General features: G+C 38.7%; 2 protein-coding genes across 2 annotated transcripts; both read right to left on the bottom strand.

The window, feature by feature from the left end:
- psmc5 (proteasome 26S subunit, ATPase 5) lies at nt 1-5102 on the bottom strand. Its single transcript, XM_038735327.1, has 12 exons — nt 5026-5102; nt 3876-3947; nt 3706-3775; nt 3481-3578; nt 3340-3396; nt 2906-3136; nt 1943-2069; nt 1658-1848; nt 821-919; nt 624-734; nt 444-530; nt 1-178 (listed from the first exon to the last, which is right to left on the bottom strand). The coding sequence occupies exons 1-12, from the start codon at nt 5047-5049 to the stop codon at nt 125-127; spliced, it is 1221 nt and encodes a 406-aa protein (XP_038591255.1). The 5' UTR covers nt 5050-5102; the 3' UTR covers nt 1-124.
- Nucleotides 5103-6078: 976 nt separating this feature from the next.
- Nucleotides 6079-15623, bottom strand: smarcd2 (SWI/SNF related, matrix associated, actin dependent regulator of chromatin, subfamily d, member 2). The gene is made up of 13 exons (XM_038735326.1): nt 15037-15623; nt 13800-14008; nt 12411-12453; nt 12186-12308; nt 11392-11511; nt 10612-10707; nt 9848-9949; nt 9603-9764; nt 9041-9138; nt 8686-8821; nt 8465-8587; nt 7504-7605; nt 6079-7382 (listed from the first exon to the last, which is right to left on the bottom strand). Exons 1-13 carry the CDS (start codon nt 15187-15189, stop codon nt 7329-7331), a joined length of 1521 nt encoding a protein of 506 aa, XP_038591254.1. The 5' UTR covers nt 15190-15623; the 3' UTR covers nt 6079-7328.
- Nucleotides 15624-19021: the final 3398 nt, after the last annotated feature.

The following is a 19021-nucleotide window of genomic DNA, read 5'->3' as shown; positions in this document are numbered from 1 at the left end:
TATTATTTGGTTGAAACCATTTACTTTAGAATGAGTTATGTAACAATTATAAACCAAACCATAAACAAAAGAAAGGAAATATACATATGTGTTTGCACTGTGTGCAAGAATACACAAGGCCTTTTTACTTCCACAGCTTCTTGATCGACATGTTCTTCTCGTTGTCTTTCTGCATCACCTGATGAAGAGAACAGGGAACAGTCTTAATAGGCTGGTACTGGTACTCATACTCATCATTCGAGTATAAGAATGAAACTTGACGATAATGAGGTGAGGGATTAATGAATTTGAAATAATTGGAAGGATAGCCCTTGACATTTGGCATCTCATTTTCAGCGGAGTCCTAAATGGTCATCTTTATTGTAAGCAGTGGTTTGAAAAAGGCTCTGAAAATACAACAGATACTGAGCCAAGACACAGTGCGAGTGAATGGTTATACAAACCTTCGCCACAGCCATCTCAAAGTCCTCCTGGTTGACATGAACTCTCCTTTCTCTCAGAGCATACATCCCTGCCTCTGTGCAAACACCCTGAAAAACAAAGACACAAGACAATTAAAAACAGACCTGCTGTATATTACCTTCATTCACCCAGCTTCCACCATTTAGCGGACCAATTCTCACCTTAACTTCAGCACCAGAGGCTCCAGGCATCAGCTCTGCAATCTTCCTCAAATTAATGCCACGCGTTAGGTTCATCTTCCTGGAGTGGATCTTCAGGATGTCCAGACGGGCCTATTGGTACAAAATAAAGATAAGCTCAAACAAACAAAAAAAGCACAGCATGTACAAGTGTGTGTATTTACTGCACAGGTGACTACCTCTTCATTTGGAGGGGGGAACTCGATCTTCCTGTCGATCCTGCCTGGCCTGAGCAGAGCCGAATCCAGGATGTCAATACGGTTGGTGGCCATGATGACCTGAGAGAGAGAGTCAGTTTTAGTCACATTAAAACAAAGCAAACTGACATTGTTATTAATTAGTGTACTTGAATTATTAAGATATATGATAATGCTTTTGTACTGTGTTGAGAGCAGTTCCCACCACGAGAAAGCATTTTGCGACACAGGCAAGGAAAGACTCCCTTTCAGGAGGTCAATGGTTACAAGAAAGAGCAACAATTTTACATATCTGGCATTTATAATTTGTATATAAAATTCAATAAATTGTTTAACTAATATAGTCCAGACTGAAATATCTCATTAACACTAATATACTACTGAATACTAATACTACTAAAGATATATGGTTAAAAGTGTTTGTCAACAAATGTCACTCCTACTACTGAAAAGCACCCATAAGGATGCTGGTAAATATGAATGTAACAGTTGTAATAATGTTAATTATGTGTTCACAGAAGAAGTTATACTTGTTGAAAATACTGTAAATAATACAGATAAAATGTCCTGTCATCTTATAACTGTATTAGGTGTTAATTCCTTATATTTTATTAATGCTCCAGCTGATACATGTGGGGTTACAGAAACATACTCTTAACTGAGGAAGGGGCTGCCCTATGCACAGTTTAAAAACACATTTAAGTATACATAATAAATAAAAAGCTATATAATAAAACATATACCAGAGTACTCTTATCTTAGTAAATAACGTAAAAAGTTCAAAACAAAAAGATACAATTATTTGATGGTGTGTGATACCTTGATGTTCTTGGTGGCCTCGAAGCCGTCCAGCTGATTGAGCAGCTCCAGCATTGTCCTCTGCACCTCACTGTCACCACCTGAGCCGCCCTCCAGGCGAGAAGACCCGATTGAGTCGATCTCGTCCATAAAGATGATGGAGGGAGCGTGTTCTCTAGCCATGACGAACAGCTCACGCACCATACGGGCACCTGGCACAACAGGGAGGGGATCAAGGTTATACAAACTACAAAAATAGTTTCCGGAAATTTCTTTGATTGCATTATTAAGGACACAGGAGCTCACCCTCTCCAATGAACTTCTGGACCAGCTCAGAGCCAGACACCCTGATGAAGGTACAGTCGGTGTGGTGAGCCACAGCTCTGGCCAGAAGGGTTTTCCCTGTTCCTGGGGGCCCGTACAGCAGCACACCCTGCAAACGTTCAAAGCAAAACAGACATCAGAACCATCTGTACACTGACAACGTGACTAGATCTGCAACTAACAATTAGCAAATTTCCAGAAAATATATTGGCAACAATCTGATCTATCAATCGTTTCAATAACTTTTCAAGGAACAATCTCAAAACTTCTCTGGTTGCAGTATTTCGAATGTGTTGAATTGCTGCTTTTTGTCTGTTTTATATAATTGTAAACTGAATATTTTGGGGTTCTGGACTGTTGCACAGGCAAGACAAGACATTTGAAAATGTCACCTCAGGCTCTAGGATAATGTGCATTTCCCCACAGTTGCGTTTTGTCTTATGGACCAAATAATTAACTGGGAAGACAATCTGTAGATTAATCGATAATGAAAATAACTGATTGTTGCAGCCCAACATATCACAGTTGTCAAGTAAGATCTTTGTATCGCAAAGAAACCTAAGCAGTCTCTTTTATTTTTTTTTTGCTAGATGATGCAGTTTGGACATTTCCATAGGGTTTTGCTAGAAAATATTCTCAACCCTAACAGAAACCTGAAATCTCGAAAATAATCTGAAAATGTGAATAAACCAAAAACTGTCTCATACAAGGCAACCATATACAGAGAGGCTAGAGACATTCCTTTATCTGAGAGGCCATGGTTTGTGTCACAGTGACACCACCGTATCTGCCTTGCTGAAATGTCTCAGCTTCAGGGACACACTTTTGAATTTGAACCTAAACCTTTTATCTGACCCCTTACAAAGGAGGCAAGTAAAGAGGAATGTCTCCTTTAAGAATTTTAAAAGAGTGTACACTCAGCTCTCTTGTCAATCAATCACCCACCTTGGGCTGTGCAATGCCTAAAGCCTCAAACAGCTCTGGGTGCTTGACAGGCAGCTCAATCACTTCCTTGATCTCCTTGATCTGCTTATCCAGGCCACCAATCATTTCATAGGTGGAGTCTGGCACCTTCTCCACCATCATAAGGGATACCAGAGGGTCCACCTTGTTGGGCAGGATCTTGTGCAGGGTGTAGCTGTCGTTACGCAGAGCCACGCGGCAATTTGGAGTCACCTGGTGCAGAAGTAACAAAGGGGTGTTAGAATACTTCAGGTTTCTTAGAGACTGACCGTACAGGGAAGCAAATATGGCTTGTTTGATTTCAGTCTTGTGCTACGGTGGTAACTATTGAAAGGCATAATATTTGTTTTGCAAGTGTCGATTTAAGTACTCTGCCATGCAACCATTATTAACATAAGAACAACTATAATACTAACATCATTGATGTCAATGTTCTTGTCCACATCCACGACAAATTTTCCTTCTGGGTGCACCTGAAAGGGAGGACACATATTCATTTAAACTGTCAACTGGTTATCAAAATATAGTGAGCTACAAAGAACAAGAACACAGCATACCTTGACCAGCACTTTCTTTTTGTCCATGACCCTAACCACTTCTCCTACGTACGACCCCTGCTCCTGTAGTAACTGTAGCTCCTCACGAAGGAGGCGCACTGAAAGACAAAAAGTAGAACTTTAATAGTTTCATCCATGGGGAACATCTCTGTGCAGCTTTATATAGGATCTAAGGAGATAATATTGCAAAATACGCTGATGTTGCAGTAATAAAGAACCGTGTACCTTTGGCATTGAGCTCATTCCTCTGTGCCTGCAGTCGTCTGAGATTCTGGCTCTTATCATTCACTGTCAACTGTTGAAAACAAAACCCCAGCACTTCAGGATTGACAGCCAAGCAGAAACTGTGCAATCACATTATGGGCTGAAAGTCTGCATGTTTATTATTTTCTAACCTGCAACTCTTCTATCTTAGACAAGTAGTACTGCCGGAGACCTGAGCCACCTTTACTCTCCCCCATCTCCATCTGTCAAAGGAAAAAAAATATATATCAACCTTTAAAACACAGGCATCAAGTGCTCTTCATGGTTCTGAATCTATTTAGACCATTAACTTAGAGTAAGGGTGCAGGTAATGACTTAAGATTTCATTATCAATTTATTTGCTGAATATTGTTTGGCCTGAAAACGTAGGACAATTGTATAACCAAGAGATTTCCAATTTAAAAATGTATAAAAAAAAAAAAAAAAAAAAAAAAGGCAGCAAATCCTCAAATCTGGGAAGCTACAACCAGTGAATATTTTTTTGGTTTTTGCTATAAAAAAGGCCATTTAAACTAGTACTCAATTGCTGTTGATTAATTTCCAGTTGGTCGACTGTTAACCTAATAAATAGACTAACCAAGTAATTTCAAAGAAATGCCAAATTACATTAAAATCTAATTTAACATCTATGAAAACTGACTAACGTTACGTTAACTCATCGAGTCTGATAACGTTAAATTAGTGCTTAAGTGTTGAGCTATTTGACATCGGAAAACCACAGTTATCCAGAACAAGTTTGTGCAACAATACAATAATAAAGTGGGCTAAAAGTTAACGTTAACTACGTCTCCATAATAACTTAACGTTAGCAAGTTTAAGTGACTAAAATTAACGTGAAGTTAGCTATTGTTAGCCGACTCTAATTGAAACAGATATGGAGATGTTGCTTGTTGATCCTCAAACTATTAGTCATTTCACGTTGTATTTAGCAGCTGCTGTTTATTCTAATTGTAAAAAAATATATATAAAACTGTTGCCGACATATCACTGCCAGTCATTCAGAGTAGCCATCTCAAGCTAACGTTAGCTATCCATGCAATTGACAGAGAGCCTTAGCTAGCCAGTTCTTTAGCTAGGTTAGCTACAATGAGACAGCAAACCGGCAGCATACTAATCTTCACATTGTTTTGAATGAAGTAACATTTCAGTATTTACAGCACAGTCGCACAACAATTCATTCCCACAACTGATTCAAGAAAATGATCCGACTAAAGCATAACAGAAACGTTTCTTTGACAATACACAAATAAAACCAACAAAACGGCAGAAAAATACACCTACATGATCAATCCCGTCGACCTCCATGTTGAAATTTTGTGCTTCCGCTAGAGGAGAGGCGTATTTCCGGAAGACTTCTTCTGCAGGGTACTTTTTATCAAAGATAAATATGCACATCGCCACCTACATTTCTTTAAATAAATACACTTTACTTTTCAGTCCCAACCTCAAACCATACAGTCTATGCCTCAAACTTCTTTAGCTCTGAAAATGGCTTAAATGTTATCATAACACCTTGAAATATTTTTTAAAGGTTAAAGTTTTAAAGGTTAATTTACTCACTCAAACAAATCTGACATTTATCATTTAAGTCTTTGGTCATATCCTTGCTTTGTATTAGTTTTTTTTCAATTGCTAACATGAATTGGTCAAATTACTACTCCACCACCTCCAAAACACTGTGTATTTGCAGCACGTTTTTCAAATGCTAACATCCTGTGTCAAAAACTGTTACATGTCACATTCAAAACAGAAAGATGACAAATACCCTGCATTCCTGCAGCAACCAGACTGAAATATATTTTTTAAAAATCTTACGTTTGCGTCTATGTGCTTATATTTCAGCAGAATTATTTCAGGTTTTCCGGACATGAATTACAGGTTGTGGTCATTGTGGGTCAAGTTTCAGTGTTACTGTGTAAACAATTGAGAAAAACTGTAGAACTGAAATTTTAGGCATTAGTTTTTTGTTTCAACAAGTAAATTACTGTAGACAAAACTGTAAAAACTGCATGTCACCTAACTGGCTGAGTCTCAGGTCTGTGAAGAGTGTAGGAAGTATTTGGGTTGGCTGTTATTTGAGGAGAGGTAAACACGTGTTAACTGTGGAAGACCAGCCATACCGGTTGATACTGCTGCTCTCAGCAGCTCCTGAGCTCATCAACCAGCCCTAACATGCTCACTTATACCATGACCCCAGCTTCTTACAGCTCTTACAGCTGAGCGTGTACAGTAAAGGATATGATTATAAGCCTCCACCATTAAAAATGATAATAACACCATGTGCAATATTTGTACTGGAGCAGGTTCTAGATTATGAAAATACTGTATAGAAAATATTTGTAAGTACATTTATTGTAAAAAAAATCCTCAAATGTATAAAAGGTAAAAGGCATTTGATTGGTACACAACATGCAAACATTTTACAAAGAGGCTGTACAAAAATAATTGTACAGGGCCTACAAGTGCCTTCTTCACAAAACTAATTTTAGCACGAAGATATTGGTTAACATGGAATGTTTAAAGAAATTCAGGAGAAACCCTCATACAAAACCTAAAAACAAAATAGCATTTTGAAACTAAACAGTACACAACCATTTGGTGTACTGCTTTATTGGCACACTACAACTACATTCCTATTTTATTAATACCAGTTAACCTTCTTGGGAGGTATGGATCTTACAGGAAGAACCCTTCAATCCAAAGAGCTTGCCGCTGTTCCTCTTCCTGGCATTAAAACAATGAAAAGCCCCCAATAACAAATGAAAACAGCATGTAAACATTCAAGAAGTACAAAAAAAGCTGCTAAAATACAGATGGACACAGTGAACTCTTGTCCTTGTACAGATAAGGAGCTCAAACCTTCCCGAAAATAGATTTTTTCTGGAAATCCTGCTTTCTTACAAAATAAAGAAAGGTTTCATTTCAAATGACATATTCCCCAATATAAAAAAACAGCACCTCAAAATTATTGTTGGCTTCTTATTACTTCCTAAGTCATAAGACAAATTAAGTATTCCTATGTTCTTGTAGAACATAATCCATATTTTCTGAACATATGTTTGAAATAATATGGATATATATTTTAATTCTACCATTCCACCTTCTCAATTTCTTTTTTTTTTTTAGATGTTACCAGACATCAGGTATTGTTCCTTTTTAAAGGTTATGGCTTTTAAATATGAAGGTAAACACACACGCTTTTTCAAAATAGCACACAACGTGATGGTGAAAAACACCCAAACAGCACCAATGCTTAAAACATTTTAAGCATATTGTACCATAAACAAAACATATTGCAAAAAAAGGCAAGATTATTTGAACAGGCTCAAAATGAAAGATGCAAGGCAAACATATTATTAAGGACATGTTAATCATCACTTTGGTCCCATTTACTTTGTTAACTTTAGAATTATTATCTATATGACAGAAACGATATGTATCGCACTGCTGGTTTATCATACCATGTCAGAGACGATGGCTTTGTGAACATTTAGCTTATTTCTTTCCAAGCAAATTCCAATTTCTATTGAGTTAAATGTTAACATTTGATGAGTAAGTTGGCTCTGACTCCTCATAATATGTCTTTAGGTGAGTCGGATACCCAACACCTGCTCCAACTCTTGTCTCCTCTGCTGCACCTGAAACAAAAAAGTGGATGGTGTCAGTGCAAAATAAAACTAAAATATACTGAAACCTCACAATAAAATATCTATCGAACATGTGCATTGTTAAGCAGTGCATTAGACTGTAATTCCTTACTCTGTAGTAAACATATCTTCCTACTGCCTCCGGTACCCAGGGCGCCTGGTAGAACTCAGTCCTCCTCTCCTCCTCTGGGTTTCCTGTCACATCTGTCATCAACTGGTGCAAAAGAAAATTATCGTTGAACATGAGGAACCACAATTTCATGAATACAGAAAACAATTCCATTGCCAAATGAAAAAAATAATGTTTTAATGAGAGACTCTTACATTGTCAATTTACAAACACATACATTTAAAGAAGAGGAAGTGAAAAAAGTTTACGTAATATTTAAGTGAGATTTCTACAGTTCAACCACAGTGACACATAACACATATTTTGGAATACTTTGACAAGTCTCTTCTTTACACTGTGTAAAAGACAGAGCAGATTATGACATGCTATGAAGACTCCTGTGGAGAAACCAAGCGGCAACCCTCAGGGTTGTAAAATTAAGTGCTGATAACTGCAGTTCAAAGAATGTCCACTTGAGCCCGGCTCCAAAAGCGTGTCGGCCTCCATAGACCACCATGTTAAAATGCCCAACTTTACAGCAGAAATAAAGATGTTTACATGCCTGGTACAAAAGAACTTTTGGTCTCTATTGCTAATTTCCCCCTTCTGTGTGGAGGGTGAATTTTAATGTATCTTACCCATTTAAATTATATTGAAGCTTAAAGTTATGCATAATTAAGGATATGGCCGTTTTGAGTGATAGGTGGGTGCCCTCTCAGGTGGCTAGCCTGGCTAGGTGGTTTCAGCAACCAGGCTTCATTTGGCCCGCACAATGGGCACGCCTCAGCTCTTCCTCTTAGCTCATTTTTGGATTAGCCAGGGTCAAGCACTGCCCAGATGGTGACGGCATGTGTGTGACACCCACATTGAGATTCAAAAAGGTTCTTAAGAAACCTACGGACAATACGTCCATGTTTTATACAGTGAGAGAAACAGTTACAGTAAGTTAGTGGCAAATGTTTACCTTCAGATCTCTGCTTTGAGACTTGAGCCAGTCTTGAATGAAGTCCTGTGGATTGTTGCTGAAGCTCAGCATAAAGTCTCTCTCAGTCTTCAGCTGGTTGATGTACTCAATTGTCTCATGAATCTGCAGTGAATACAGTAATTGACAGGACAGTTTTTTCCTTTTATTTACAGTATCCTAGATGTAAGTGAGGTGCTTTTTGATTGACTGGCAGGCCTCACCTTCATCTCCAGTGCAGCAATTTCCTGTTGGTTGGTTGTAGAGGAGAGGAAACTGTTCATTTGGCCTTTCAGTGGATCATCCACCTCCACATCAATGTCATAGCATGCTGTCTTCTTCTGATCTGTGGGGTCTACACTGCTCAGAGAAGACAAAACAACACAGAATTCAAGTTGGATTGTAATAAGGGAGGAAGAGAGCTGCAAACATGTAAGAGCAAATAAAGGATTATATAAGCAAATAAAGGATTATATAAGCAAAAATCAACAACAATGATAAATGAGTGCATGATTCATTCAGAGCCCACACATAACAGATGCAACAAACACAGAGAAAGAATTATCCACACTCCCCTACCTAATCATGTGATTGATAATGATGGGGTCAGGGTGTTGCAGCAGGCTGGCCAGTTTCACGGGAATCTCAGAGAACCTCATGCGAGGACAGGCAAAGATCTGAACAACATTTGGTTAGAAAACAGAAGAAGTTTAAAAAAGAAAAAACACTTGATCTCCCCACAAGCGTTAAAACATCAAAAAGCTGAAAAATACATGTTAGCTGCACATCTGAAGTCCCACACAGTCAATACATATCTTAATGACTAATTTGACTACATAATTTTAAAATTTAAGGAACAAATTAGGTAATCGTATGCATACATATATAATATATGTTATAATAATACATGCCGTAAAATCACAAATCATGGTAGGTCCTATGAATGGCACAAATTATGGCACTTCTCTCTCTATCAGGCATATGAATAACAAGTTTGAGGGAACGAATTATACAAAAATAAATAAATCTCTGCACATTTAATAAAATATCGATACAAAATGATTTTCTCAAAGCAGGACTTTGAAATGCATGGTTAGGTGGTGAGCTAGCATTTTGACGCTTGTTGCAACAATTCAATTACCTGTCTGAAATAGCGGTTGCAGTTGATGTACTCCTTCTCATGACTATCCTGCAGCTTGTTGTTCTTGATGTAGAGCCAAAGAGCTTGCATGATGCTGGCCCGCGTCTGTGTGTGCACACCCAGCAGACGAGCCAACCGCGGGTCCAGTTTGTACTGAGGGGGCTGGGAAAAAAAGAAAGTGTAGGCTGAAACAGCAGCCATCTTGCAAACAGTTGCAAGGCGGTAACTCAGCAAATGGGTGGTACCTGGTGGTCGAGCATGAGCAGAAGGGTGCATTTAACATTCACATCGCCAGGCCTTTTGACCTGGAAACCGTCGGTCTCCTGAGTGGTGGGCATTCTATGCCACTGAAAGATCAAATTAAGTAAAAAGATCAGATTTCTCTCAAGTCCAATTAGAGATAAAACTAAATAATAATAAAAAATGTGTATGTTATACATACATTCAAATAACCCCCTCTCCCTCCATTTACTCCTTGTTTACTCCCCTTGCTTGTGGCTTGCATCTGTGATAGCGGACTTACTATCAGATACGTACAAGCAAATGCTCCAAGACGATATTGGTTCGGTGCCAGTTTGCATGGTGCAATAATTAGGTATCTATTAGAATAAATGCTAACTTTCAGCACTGTTGTTTTTGTGTGCGAGACACTCAGTTATGTAAATTGGACTCTTTACCGTGCCAAAGCATGTTTTCTGATGTTAATTTAAAATATGTCAATCAAACTGATATTTATTACAGGGCTGGTTTAACCCTATGTTTGGGGTGATAAGTCAAACATAGTTAAACTAAACATGGGGGCATGACTTCCAGATTCAAGAGCTCTTAACAATCCCCCCCTTAACTGTCAGACAAGCTCAGACAGGATTGGTTCCAAAAGATTTAATCATTCCAGCTAAACTCCACTTTATGACCGGGGCTGGTGAACCAATAGCTGTCTCAGGACATTTTCGTGTGCCTAAAATGTTCTGAGGTGGTTGCATCAAATGCCTTTAAAATGACATCATACCTCTACTAAGTGGTTGTCAGGTCCATAGAGCTCCTTATCAAGCTCGATCACCAGGCTTTTGAAGAAAGATGAGAACTTCTTCTTCTGCTTGCCAGGCTATGAATGAAAGAGTGCATAAAGGAGTGTGAAAAGACAGCAACATGATTGCTATCTATCTATGTCTTCTTATTGTGCTGTGTCAGTCGGTGCAGCTGCATTGTTCAGCTCTGACCACATCGGGGGTGGTGAGGAACGAAACTGTAGTCTACAACAAAAAGCTCTTGCTGCACCCCCTCCCTCTCCCAAGCCCTGACAAAGTCGGTTTGCACAACATGACCCATTTCATTCCTTCACTCACATCGCTTTTCTGTTTCCGTTACTCCATGCAAAACTCCTACGCATGCCTAAATCAGTGAGCCTGGGGAAGAAAAATCAGCTCCTTCATGTGGCCCCAGATGACACAATGAGTGGAGCTGGAAGTGATGGAGGGAGGGGAAGCATGTCAGCTCATGGTATGTAACGGCCAGTGGTTTCAATTCCTCCTTTCAAAAGAGAACATGAGCTTGTGTGTGTGTGTGTGTGTGTGTGTGTGTGTGTGTGTGTGTGTGTGTTAGGATTGTGGGGTGGAGTGGGGAGAGCTGTAAACACACATCTGGTTGCGTGGTCTGAGCCAAGGACACAGGCCAACCAGAGCAGAGTGGCTGAAGTTTTCAGAAACACAATAACAGAGGCTGAAATACCAGGAGTCAGACCACACTGGGACGATGGTGAAATAGAGCAACGAGAGTGTTATTCACTTACTTCCTCCAGAAGTTTGCCCTCCACTCTCAGTTCCCACGAGGACACCTTCTCTGCCTCCTCACCCTCAGGCTTGCTGGGTGTGTACGTGTTAGAAATGTAGATCCTGAGCTTGCGTTTTTGCTGCGTCACAGAGATGAACAAGCTGGTATATCAGGAATTCCAGTAAAAAGTAGTAGACTTTTTTTAAACTGCATTTGGTGAGTGGTGGAGACAGCTTTGACAAAACATGGAAGACATTAATCAGCAAATAAAGACAATTTAAAGTTATAATTCTCAAGATATTCATGAACTCAGTCTCTCCTTTTCTGTACTATTTATTTATTTATTGTATATATTTGTTTTTATTTTATCCAAAGCCATTCAGCGTATTTATATTCTGTAATTTCCTCTCTATATATTAGATATCATTGTTAGTGGCGGAGTCCGCCATTTCCGCACTGTTTTCAGATTGCCTACATAAGCACGAGAAATTCACAGGAAGTGATGCATGTATGGAGTCCAGCACACTGTTTTAATATCATGTCAGCCGACCTGCCTTATCAAGGGTTGTATTCACAGTAAAAGTGAAAAATACGTCAAAAAAAACAGTCACAAGCAGTCGCTCAATGAGTGTTTGCTGTAGTATTTTGTAGCACTTTTCTGTTAACCTCCACAGGTATCGCCAAATCAACCAGGACTGAAATCTTAAGGATTATAACGTCAAACTCGTGATGAGGCAGCACTTCATACAGCCAGAGAGTTATCTCAAAATATCCTTTCATTATCTAAAATTCTGCACTATAATGAAGAGGTACCATAATGGGCTTCTTGATGGCTTCCTGAATCTCCATGCGCTTTCGGGCGATGGTCTGATCCAGTTTCCTCTCAAAGGCCAAGAGATCCATGTAGGCCTGGGACTCTGGGACCAGGTCTCGGATCTAAAGACCCAACAGCAGGACATGAACATTAAGGGAATATGGCCAACTGTAATCAAATTGGATCCTTCTGAACTATTATTCAGGTGGTCAAAATGTTCTTACCCTCTGTGGGAGAACCTTGTCGGCCATCTTACGTCTTTTTGCCCTAAATCACACAGAAAATATAATATCTGATGATTATTAAGATGATTTCCAAAGTATTTGTGTTTATTTTGACAAAAAACAAAACAAAAAAGTAACATCATGTTAACCATATGCTTTGTTGAAAAAAATAAAAGGATCCAGTTGGCTAAAAATATTACTTAAACAAGGACACACTGCAGTATGTTGCCTCATTTCCAACTCATTTCCTTTGATTATTAAGTATGTGTGAAAACTTGATAATGAGATAACAAAATCATGGCCAGTGCAATCTCTTCATTAACTCCCCCGAAGGAGCACCTCAGGCTCCCACTTATCATTGCAACTGAATTCATGAAAGACACTTTGTGTCTTTAATTAGATTACACAGTTCTCACTCATTATGACTAAATTTAACTCCCAAGCTCTTTAATGGGAATTTAGAATGTTGCCCCCAGCCCTGTGGCTCACTAATCATCCCATACTGAGAATTTTGTTATGAGACAAACCTTTAAAGACAAGAGGTTCATTGAGGAAGAAACTGTGCATTTATGAGCGTGGCATCAACAACCAGTCTGAAGACAAAAATACCCACTGGTGTAAGCAAAGGCCAGTCATGGGATACTCCTATCCTCGTGTCCGTGTGATCTGAGCTGTGCTTTTAAAAGTACAGTAACTTTACAAACAGGCCAGCAGAGCGAAAAACACATCCTGGATGAAGAGTGGTGTTGTTGTAGTGTTAATCAGCTCCTGCGTTTTTATGACTATATGACTAATATGGTGTTGTTATGGTGTTACATTTCCCACTGAATGTAATTATGTTCATTTTGCTTTACACAGTACATAAACTTAAAAAAAAAAGTCAATTTAATTTTGACTTGGCTGAGGAAAACGTTACTAGCAAGGTCCTTAAAATAAAAATGTTTGCTGTAAACCGGTGTAGCAAATAAGGAGGAAATACACCCACTTCCATCACCCACTTTCAGAGACATTCCTTTTATAAACAGTAGTCATTTTAAAAATGTCATCATCCTTTTCTGGCAACACCATATCATAAAAAAGCTTGTTTTAGTCAGTCAAAGGCAGAAAATGAGGTTTTGAAAAAAAGGAGCAAATTTTTCAGGGAATATGATGTGCATAAGAGTAAAGAGTCATTTCAATTGGACTCTCACTGTAACAACCTTAATAATTGAATATTAAATCAAATGCTGTACATTTCTTTTGTAAATTGAATGTACTGGCTTTGGATTCTTGTCAAAGTGCCTTTCCCTAATTTGGCCCCGGGCGGTCTTGGTCAATCAGCCTTAGCACAATTCCTCTCCCTCTCTTCTCCTCCCCTCCCACAAACACTCTCCCTTCTCCACAGTTTACCCTCGTCTGAGGCCTCCCAGTGCATCTTGCTGTTGCTGCTGCTGCTGTTGTTGATGCTGCTGAAGGAACCGCTTCCTCGAGGCGTCCATGCTTGGAGGCCCCATGCCTGGCCGCATGGACATGTTCCCACCACCATAGGAAGGACCAGGCAGCTGACCCCCCATTGACCCCATTGGGCCCCCCACTCTGTTGGGTGGCATCCCTGAGCGCTAGAGAAAAGGAGGGAAGCTGCAGCTATGATTTCTGGTTCATAAGAATAACATTGTTGTGCACTAAACAAGTTTCTTTCTCCAAACCTGGGCAGTTTTTCCTTTTAAATAAAATTGTGGCTATTAAAAAAATAATGCTTTGGTAATATTTACTTCCTGCAGTACTGCTTCACAAAAGATGGATTAATGCTCCCAATGTGATGCTGAATTTCAGAGATCAGATTTAAAGCCCTGAGTTCTACCAGGTGTTGAATGATCAAATACACATGTTTCAATCTTTATCTTGTTTTATAAAGCAGTTATAGTCTGAAATAACACACTGAATGGATTCATCAACAATGTATGTACACTGTCCACCTTAACACTACTACTTACTTTTGTTTGGTCTCTTAAAAGCAAATATCTGAACCTATATGTCTCTACCTGACAAACACAAGACAACTGTGATAGTGCATGATGTTAACTAAAGACCACATGAAGCTGCAGATGGTGGCAAAACTGGAATAACATATGCGGGCTTAGCTCTGACAGATGGTGTTAATAAACGTACTTTTGTTTTCAGGTTTACTGACAGGGGGTGAAGGGCAACCACGTGATGTTCTCTTTCACACATGCACTAAACATTGTTCTTGGATTATAATTTTAATTAAACATCAACATATTATTAAGGTACACAATGATATTACACCATAAACGCATATTAGAAATGTTACACTCAATTTATTGGCGCGGCAGTAAGCAATTACATACCCCTTTTCAAACACGGAAGTGGTGTCCACACCTTGATTTAAGAATAATGGGCTTTAATGTTATTCTTACCTTCACATCTGTGAGGTGACTGTCTTCAACTAGATACTTTTGTTTAAACACACATCTAGGACTGTGTTTACTCTCAAAAGTAGCTCGCACACACTTTAAGAAGCCACAGTAACATTTAGAAGTTACACCAGTCAGATCACGTTACCCTCACCTTCCGTTCAGCCCTAAGCTTTCCTATTTAATAAGGTGAAATTAAGCAGTAAACCAACCTGGGGGTACTGGGGGGAGCTGTTCATGTTGCGGGGGTATCCCGCCGACGGTTGGGGCATGCCTGGGATCCTCATGCCCGCAGCATGCCCAATATTCATGGGGTGCATATTCGGATTCATCGAAGAAGACGTGAAGACTCCTCTTGATGCCATCTTCTAGATCCACAAGTGGTTCAAAGTGACGGAAACTTCTATCAAATTTCCGTCCAAATACAAGTCTGGCAAGCGGCTAAATGAAGTCACCGGTACACGTCCGTAATTAGTTAGCAAGTTAACTACAGCTACTGTTAAAGGGGTCTGGTTCTGAGTTGACAGCAAGCACACTCACTGTCAACAAAAAGCTAGCTAATGTTAACTTAGCTCGTTTGCAACCGTTTCAAGTTCCGGGATTTGCCTCTTCCTCCTAACTTCTTTCTGGACACCAAGTGGTGGCTGCTGTTTGTTACCTCTTCCGCTTGTTAAGACTTAACATCGCTAACTAGCACCTGGTTTCCTTGTGAGGCTAATGAAAAACATGACAACGCCTGACTTACCACAAAACTGAGTGTCTAAAGCAATACCAAGTATTCTTGTAACTGGACACACACACACACGCACACACACACACACAATGCAGAATGATGCTTTCATGACAATCCGACAATTTCAGCGCCTGTTAGCAGTTACCCTCGCCTAATCTAACGTTTGCCCTCTTGGCAAAGACACATTAAAAATATCAATAGCCTAAATTTGCGTTTAGGTTGTCATTAAAGCCTGTGTTTTCTGAGGCCTAAAATGTGACATTTATATGCACTGAGGTTTGATGCAACCTTATCCTCCTAATTTTGCCATCAGTGTCACTTTGTTTCTACATCAAAACTGCCAGCCCCAAGATATTTTCTGTCAGATCCCAGCAGTGGTGAAAGAAGAAGATCTTAGGTCTTTTACCACAGTGTAAATATACTGGCTTACCAGTAAAAGTAACATCTTACAATATAAACAGTAGCTATATAATATAAATAATATATAGATGTATTTAGTGTAATGTAGCCTACATAAAATAGCAAAAAAGTAAAAGTACTCACTATGCTGAATGGCCCATTTCAGAATAATATATTTATATGTATACAGTCTATCACTGGGTTTTAAATGCATTCATGCATTAAGCTTTGCTTGTGTTGCGGCTGATAAGGTGTACTTAATTTTAACTACTTTATATACTGTCTGGGATCTTAATTCATAACAATAAATCATCAGTTATTAGTTGTATTTTGTTTCAATAATCTGAATCTGCAAAGTAACTAGTAACAAATGTTGTCAAATAAATGTTGTGGAGTAAAAAGTACAATATTTACCTGTATGTGTTCATATAAAGTAATTTTATGTTATAAAGTAACATAAAATAAAAATACTCAAGTAAAGTACAAGAACCTCAATCCACCAGTGGATTCCAGTAATTAATAATCACTACCACTTAAATGTAATGAACTGACCTCACAGTGCTGGCGCTGTCCACCTACCACCCTCTGTGTAGCTACTAAACCCAGAAACCCAGACCAGACCAACCTGTATTCTTATGCTGGAACAGTAGGCTATACCCTGGCTCCAGGTTTTCTGTGTGTCACTTAGTTTGTTGTAATTTGATTATTTAGGACTATGTAACATGTGAGCACAATGTAAACTAAACTACTTAAAACTCGGGCCTCTCTAAAAGACATGGGCACAATATTAGACAATAAAGGTGATGTTGTCATTTGGTGGTACAAATTACAATGCATTGAACTTTGTTTAAGCAACAGTACCAATACATGTAAAAATAAAATACCCCAAATCAAAGTCCTACATGTAAAATAATACTTGATCTTGATAGAAATGACCCCTGAATTAATTGATGTACTCTAACTGATATTATTATACATTACATGAGTACTGTGAATCTGATGAATCAAGCAAGTAAGCAGCATTTTACTGCTGTTGCTTGTAAAGGTGAAGCTAATTTTAGCTACTTTATATAGGCTACTGTAGCTCTAATGCATTGTCATTTATTTGTCATAGTTTGTGTTGAGTAGTAACTGCTGTTGGATAGATATCTCTCTGATATGTAGTGCAGTAGAGGTATAAAATATTATAAAATGAAAATACTAAAGTAAAGCACCTCAAAACTGTACTTACACAGCACAGTACTTCAGTAAATGTACTTTCATTTTAATTTTTTATTTTCCATCACTGGTTCCATCACACTGTTAAAGTAAGGATTGTTGTTGTCAAATGTAGAAATTCTTTAGATAATACTGTGCATAGTGTATGATTTATTTTAGATGCATTATTTTTCTGCATGTCTAATAGCTTGCATCAAGAAGCCCCACGTTTAAGGTTTCCAACCAGCCTTATGGCCTAAACAGGCAACTTTACCAAATCTCAGATGTCTGTGTTTAGGAGGAGCACGTGAAGGCAGCATAACTAGCTCTCCTGGCAGTTTTCAGTTCTGGGAACTCAATGCAGAACCCTTTGATTAAAATCTCCAACTGTGGGGACTTTGTTGTGTTTACCATTTCTCAGTATTCTAAGAATTAGATCCACAACAGTTCATCACTGAAAACAACTTCCACAAAGCAACATTTAGTGTCTCATGCAATAGGTATCACCAAAACTAAAACATGTCTTGACCCTTTCATTTGATCAACAGCCTGGTCATTTGGTATCTACTTGTAAGTAATAATAATAATAATAATAATAATAATAATAATAATAATAATAATAATCTTTATTTGTAGAGCACCTTTCAAAAACAAGTTACAAAGTGCTTCAACAAGTGCAAAGACAACAATACAATACCCAAAAGACAACAATACAAGCAAGAAAACATTGAAAAGACCAAAATACACATTTAAGATAAATATAAAATAAGTAAAATAGAATAAAATAAAAGGGATAAAATAAAGTCAAATAAGATCGGCATAAGAAAGGCTCTCCTATAAAAGTATGTTTTAAGGAGGGACTTAAAAGAGTTCACTGACTCAGCCGACCTGATTTCCTCGGGCAGGCTGTTCCAGAGCCTCGGGGCCCTGACAGCAAACACTCTGTCCCCTTTAGTTTTCAGTCGAGACTCTGGAACAGACAACAGACTAAGTCTAAAGGTATGTGCTGGTGCGTATGAGACTAAAAGGTCAGAAATATAACAAGGCGAGAGGCCATGAAGAGTTTTAAAAGTTATCAATACATTTTTAAAGTCAATTCTAAAATACACTGGGAGCCAGTGTAATGAAGTTAAAATAGGAGTAATGTGGTCATATTTCTTTGTTCTGGTTAAAAGCCTGGCAGCTGAGTTCTGGACAGTCTAGAGTCGATCAGTAGATTTTTGGGTTAAACAGGTGAAAAGGCTGTTGCAATAATCCAGGCGTGATGAGATGAAGGCGTGTAAAATGGTCTCAGTGTCCTATTTTACTATTTATATTTCTAAGTTGATAAAAACATGATTGAACAAGCTTTGTGGTCTGCTGCTCGAAATTTAAATTACTATCAAACCAGACACCAAGGTTCTTTGCAACAGGCTTAATGTGATTTACTAGCGAACCAGCAGATGGCAGTATTTGTTTTGCCATCTGCTGGGACCCGATGACCAGGATTTCTGTTTTGTCTGAGTTCAGCTGGAGGAAATTATTTGACATCCATTTTTTAACTTCACAAAGGCAGTTAAGTGAACTCAGCATTCCAGGATCTGTGGATCTGACGGGCAAGTACATTTGTGTGTCATCAGCATAAATATGAAAAGAAATGCCATGTTTATGGATAATATGTCCAAGGGAAAGCAGATTCAAGGAAAACAAAATGGGTCCTAAGACCAACCCCTGAGGCACACCATATTTAACTGGACAGAACAAAGAGACATAGTTGTTTACAGACACACAAAACTTCCTATTTGACAGGTAGGATGAAAACCATTCTAGGGCAGTACCAGAGATCCCCACCCAGTGCCTCAGTCTGTCTAACATGATGTTGTGATCAA

The sequence above is a fragment of the Micropterus salmoides genome, unplaced genomic scaffold (genome assembly GCF_014851395.1).
Source record: "Micropterus salmoides isolate LMB-PRFRI ecotype aquatic unplaced genomic scaffold, ASM1485139v1 Ms_hic_scaffold_21, whole genome shotgun sequence".
NCBI lineage: Eukaryota > Metazoa > Chordata > Actinopteri > Centrarchiformes > Centrarchidae > Micropterus > Micropterus salmoides.
Note: the sequence above shows the minus strand (reverse complement) of the source record. Positions and strands in the feature narration are given on the sequence as shown.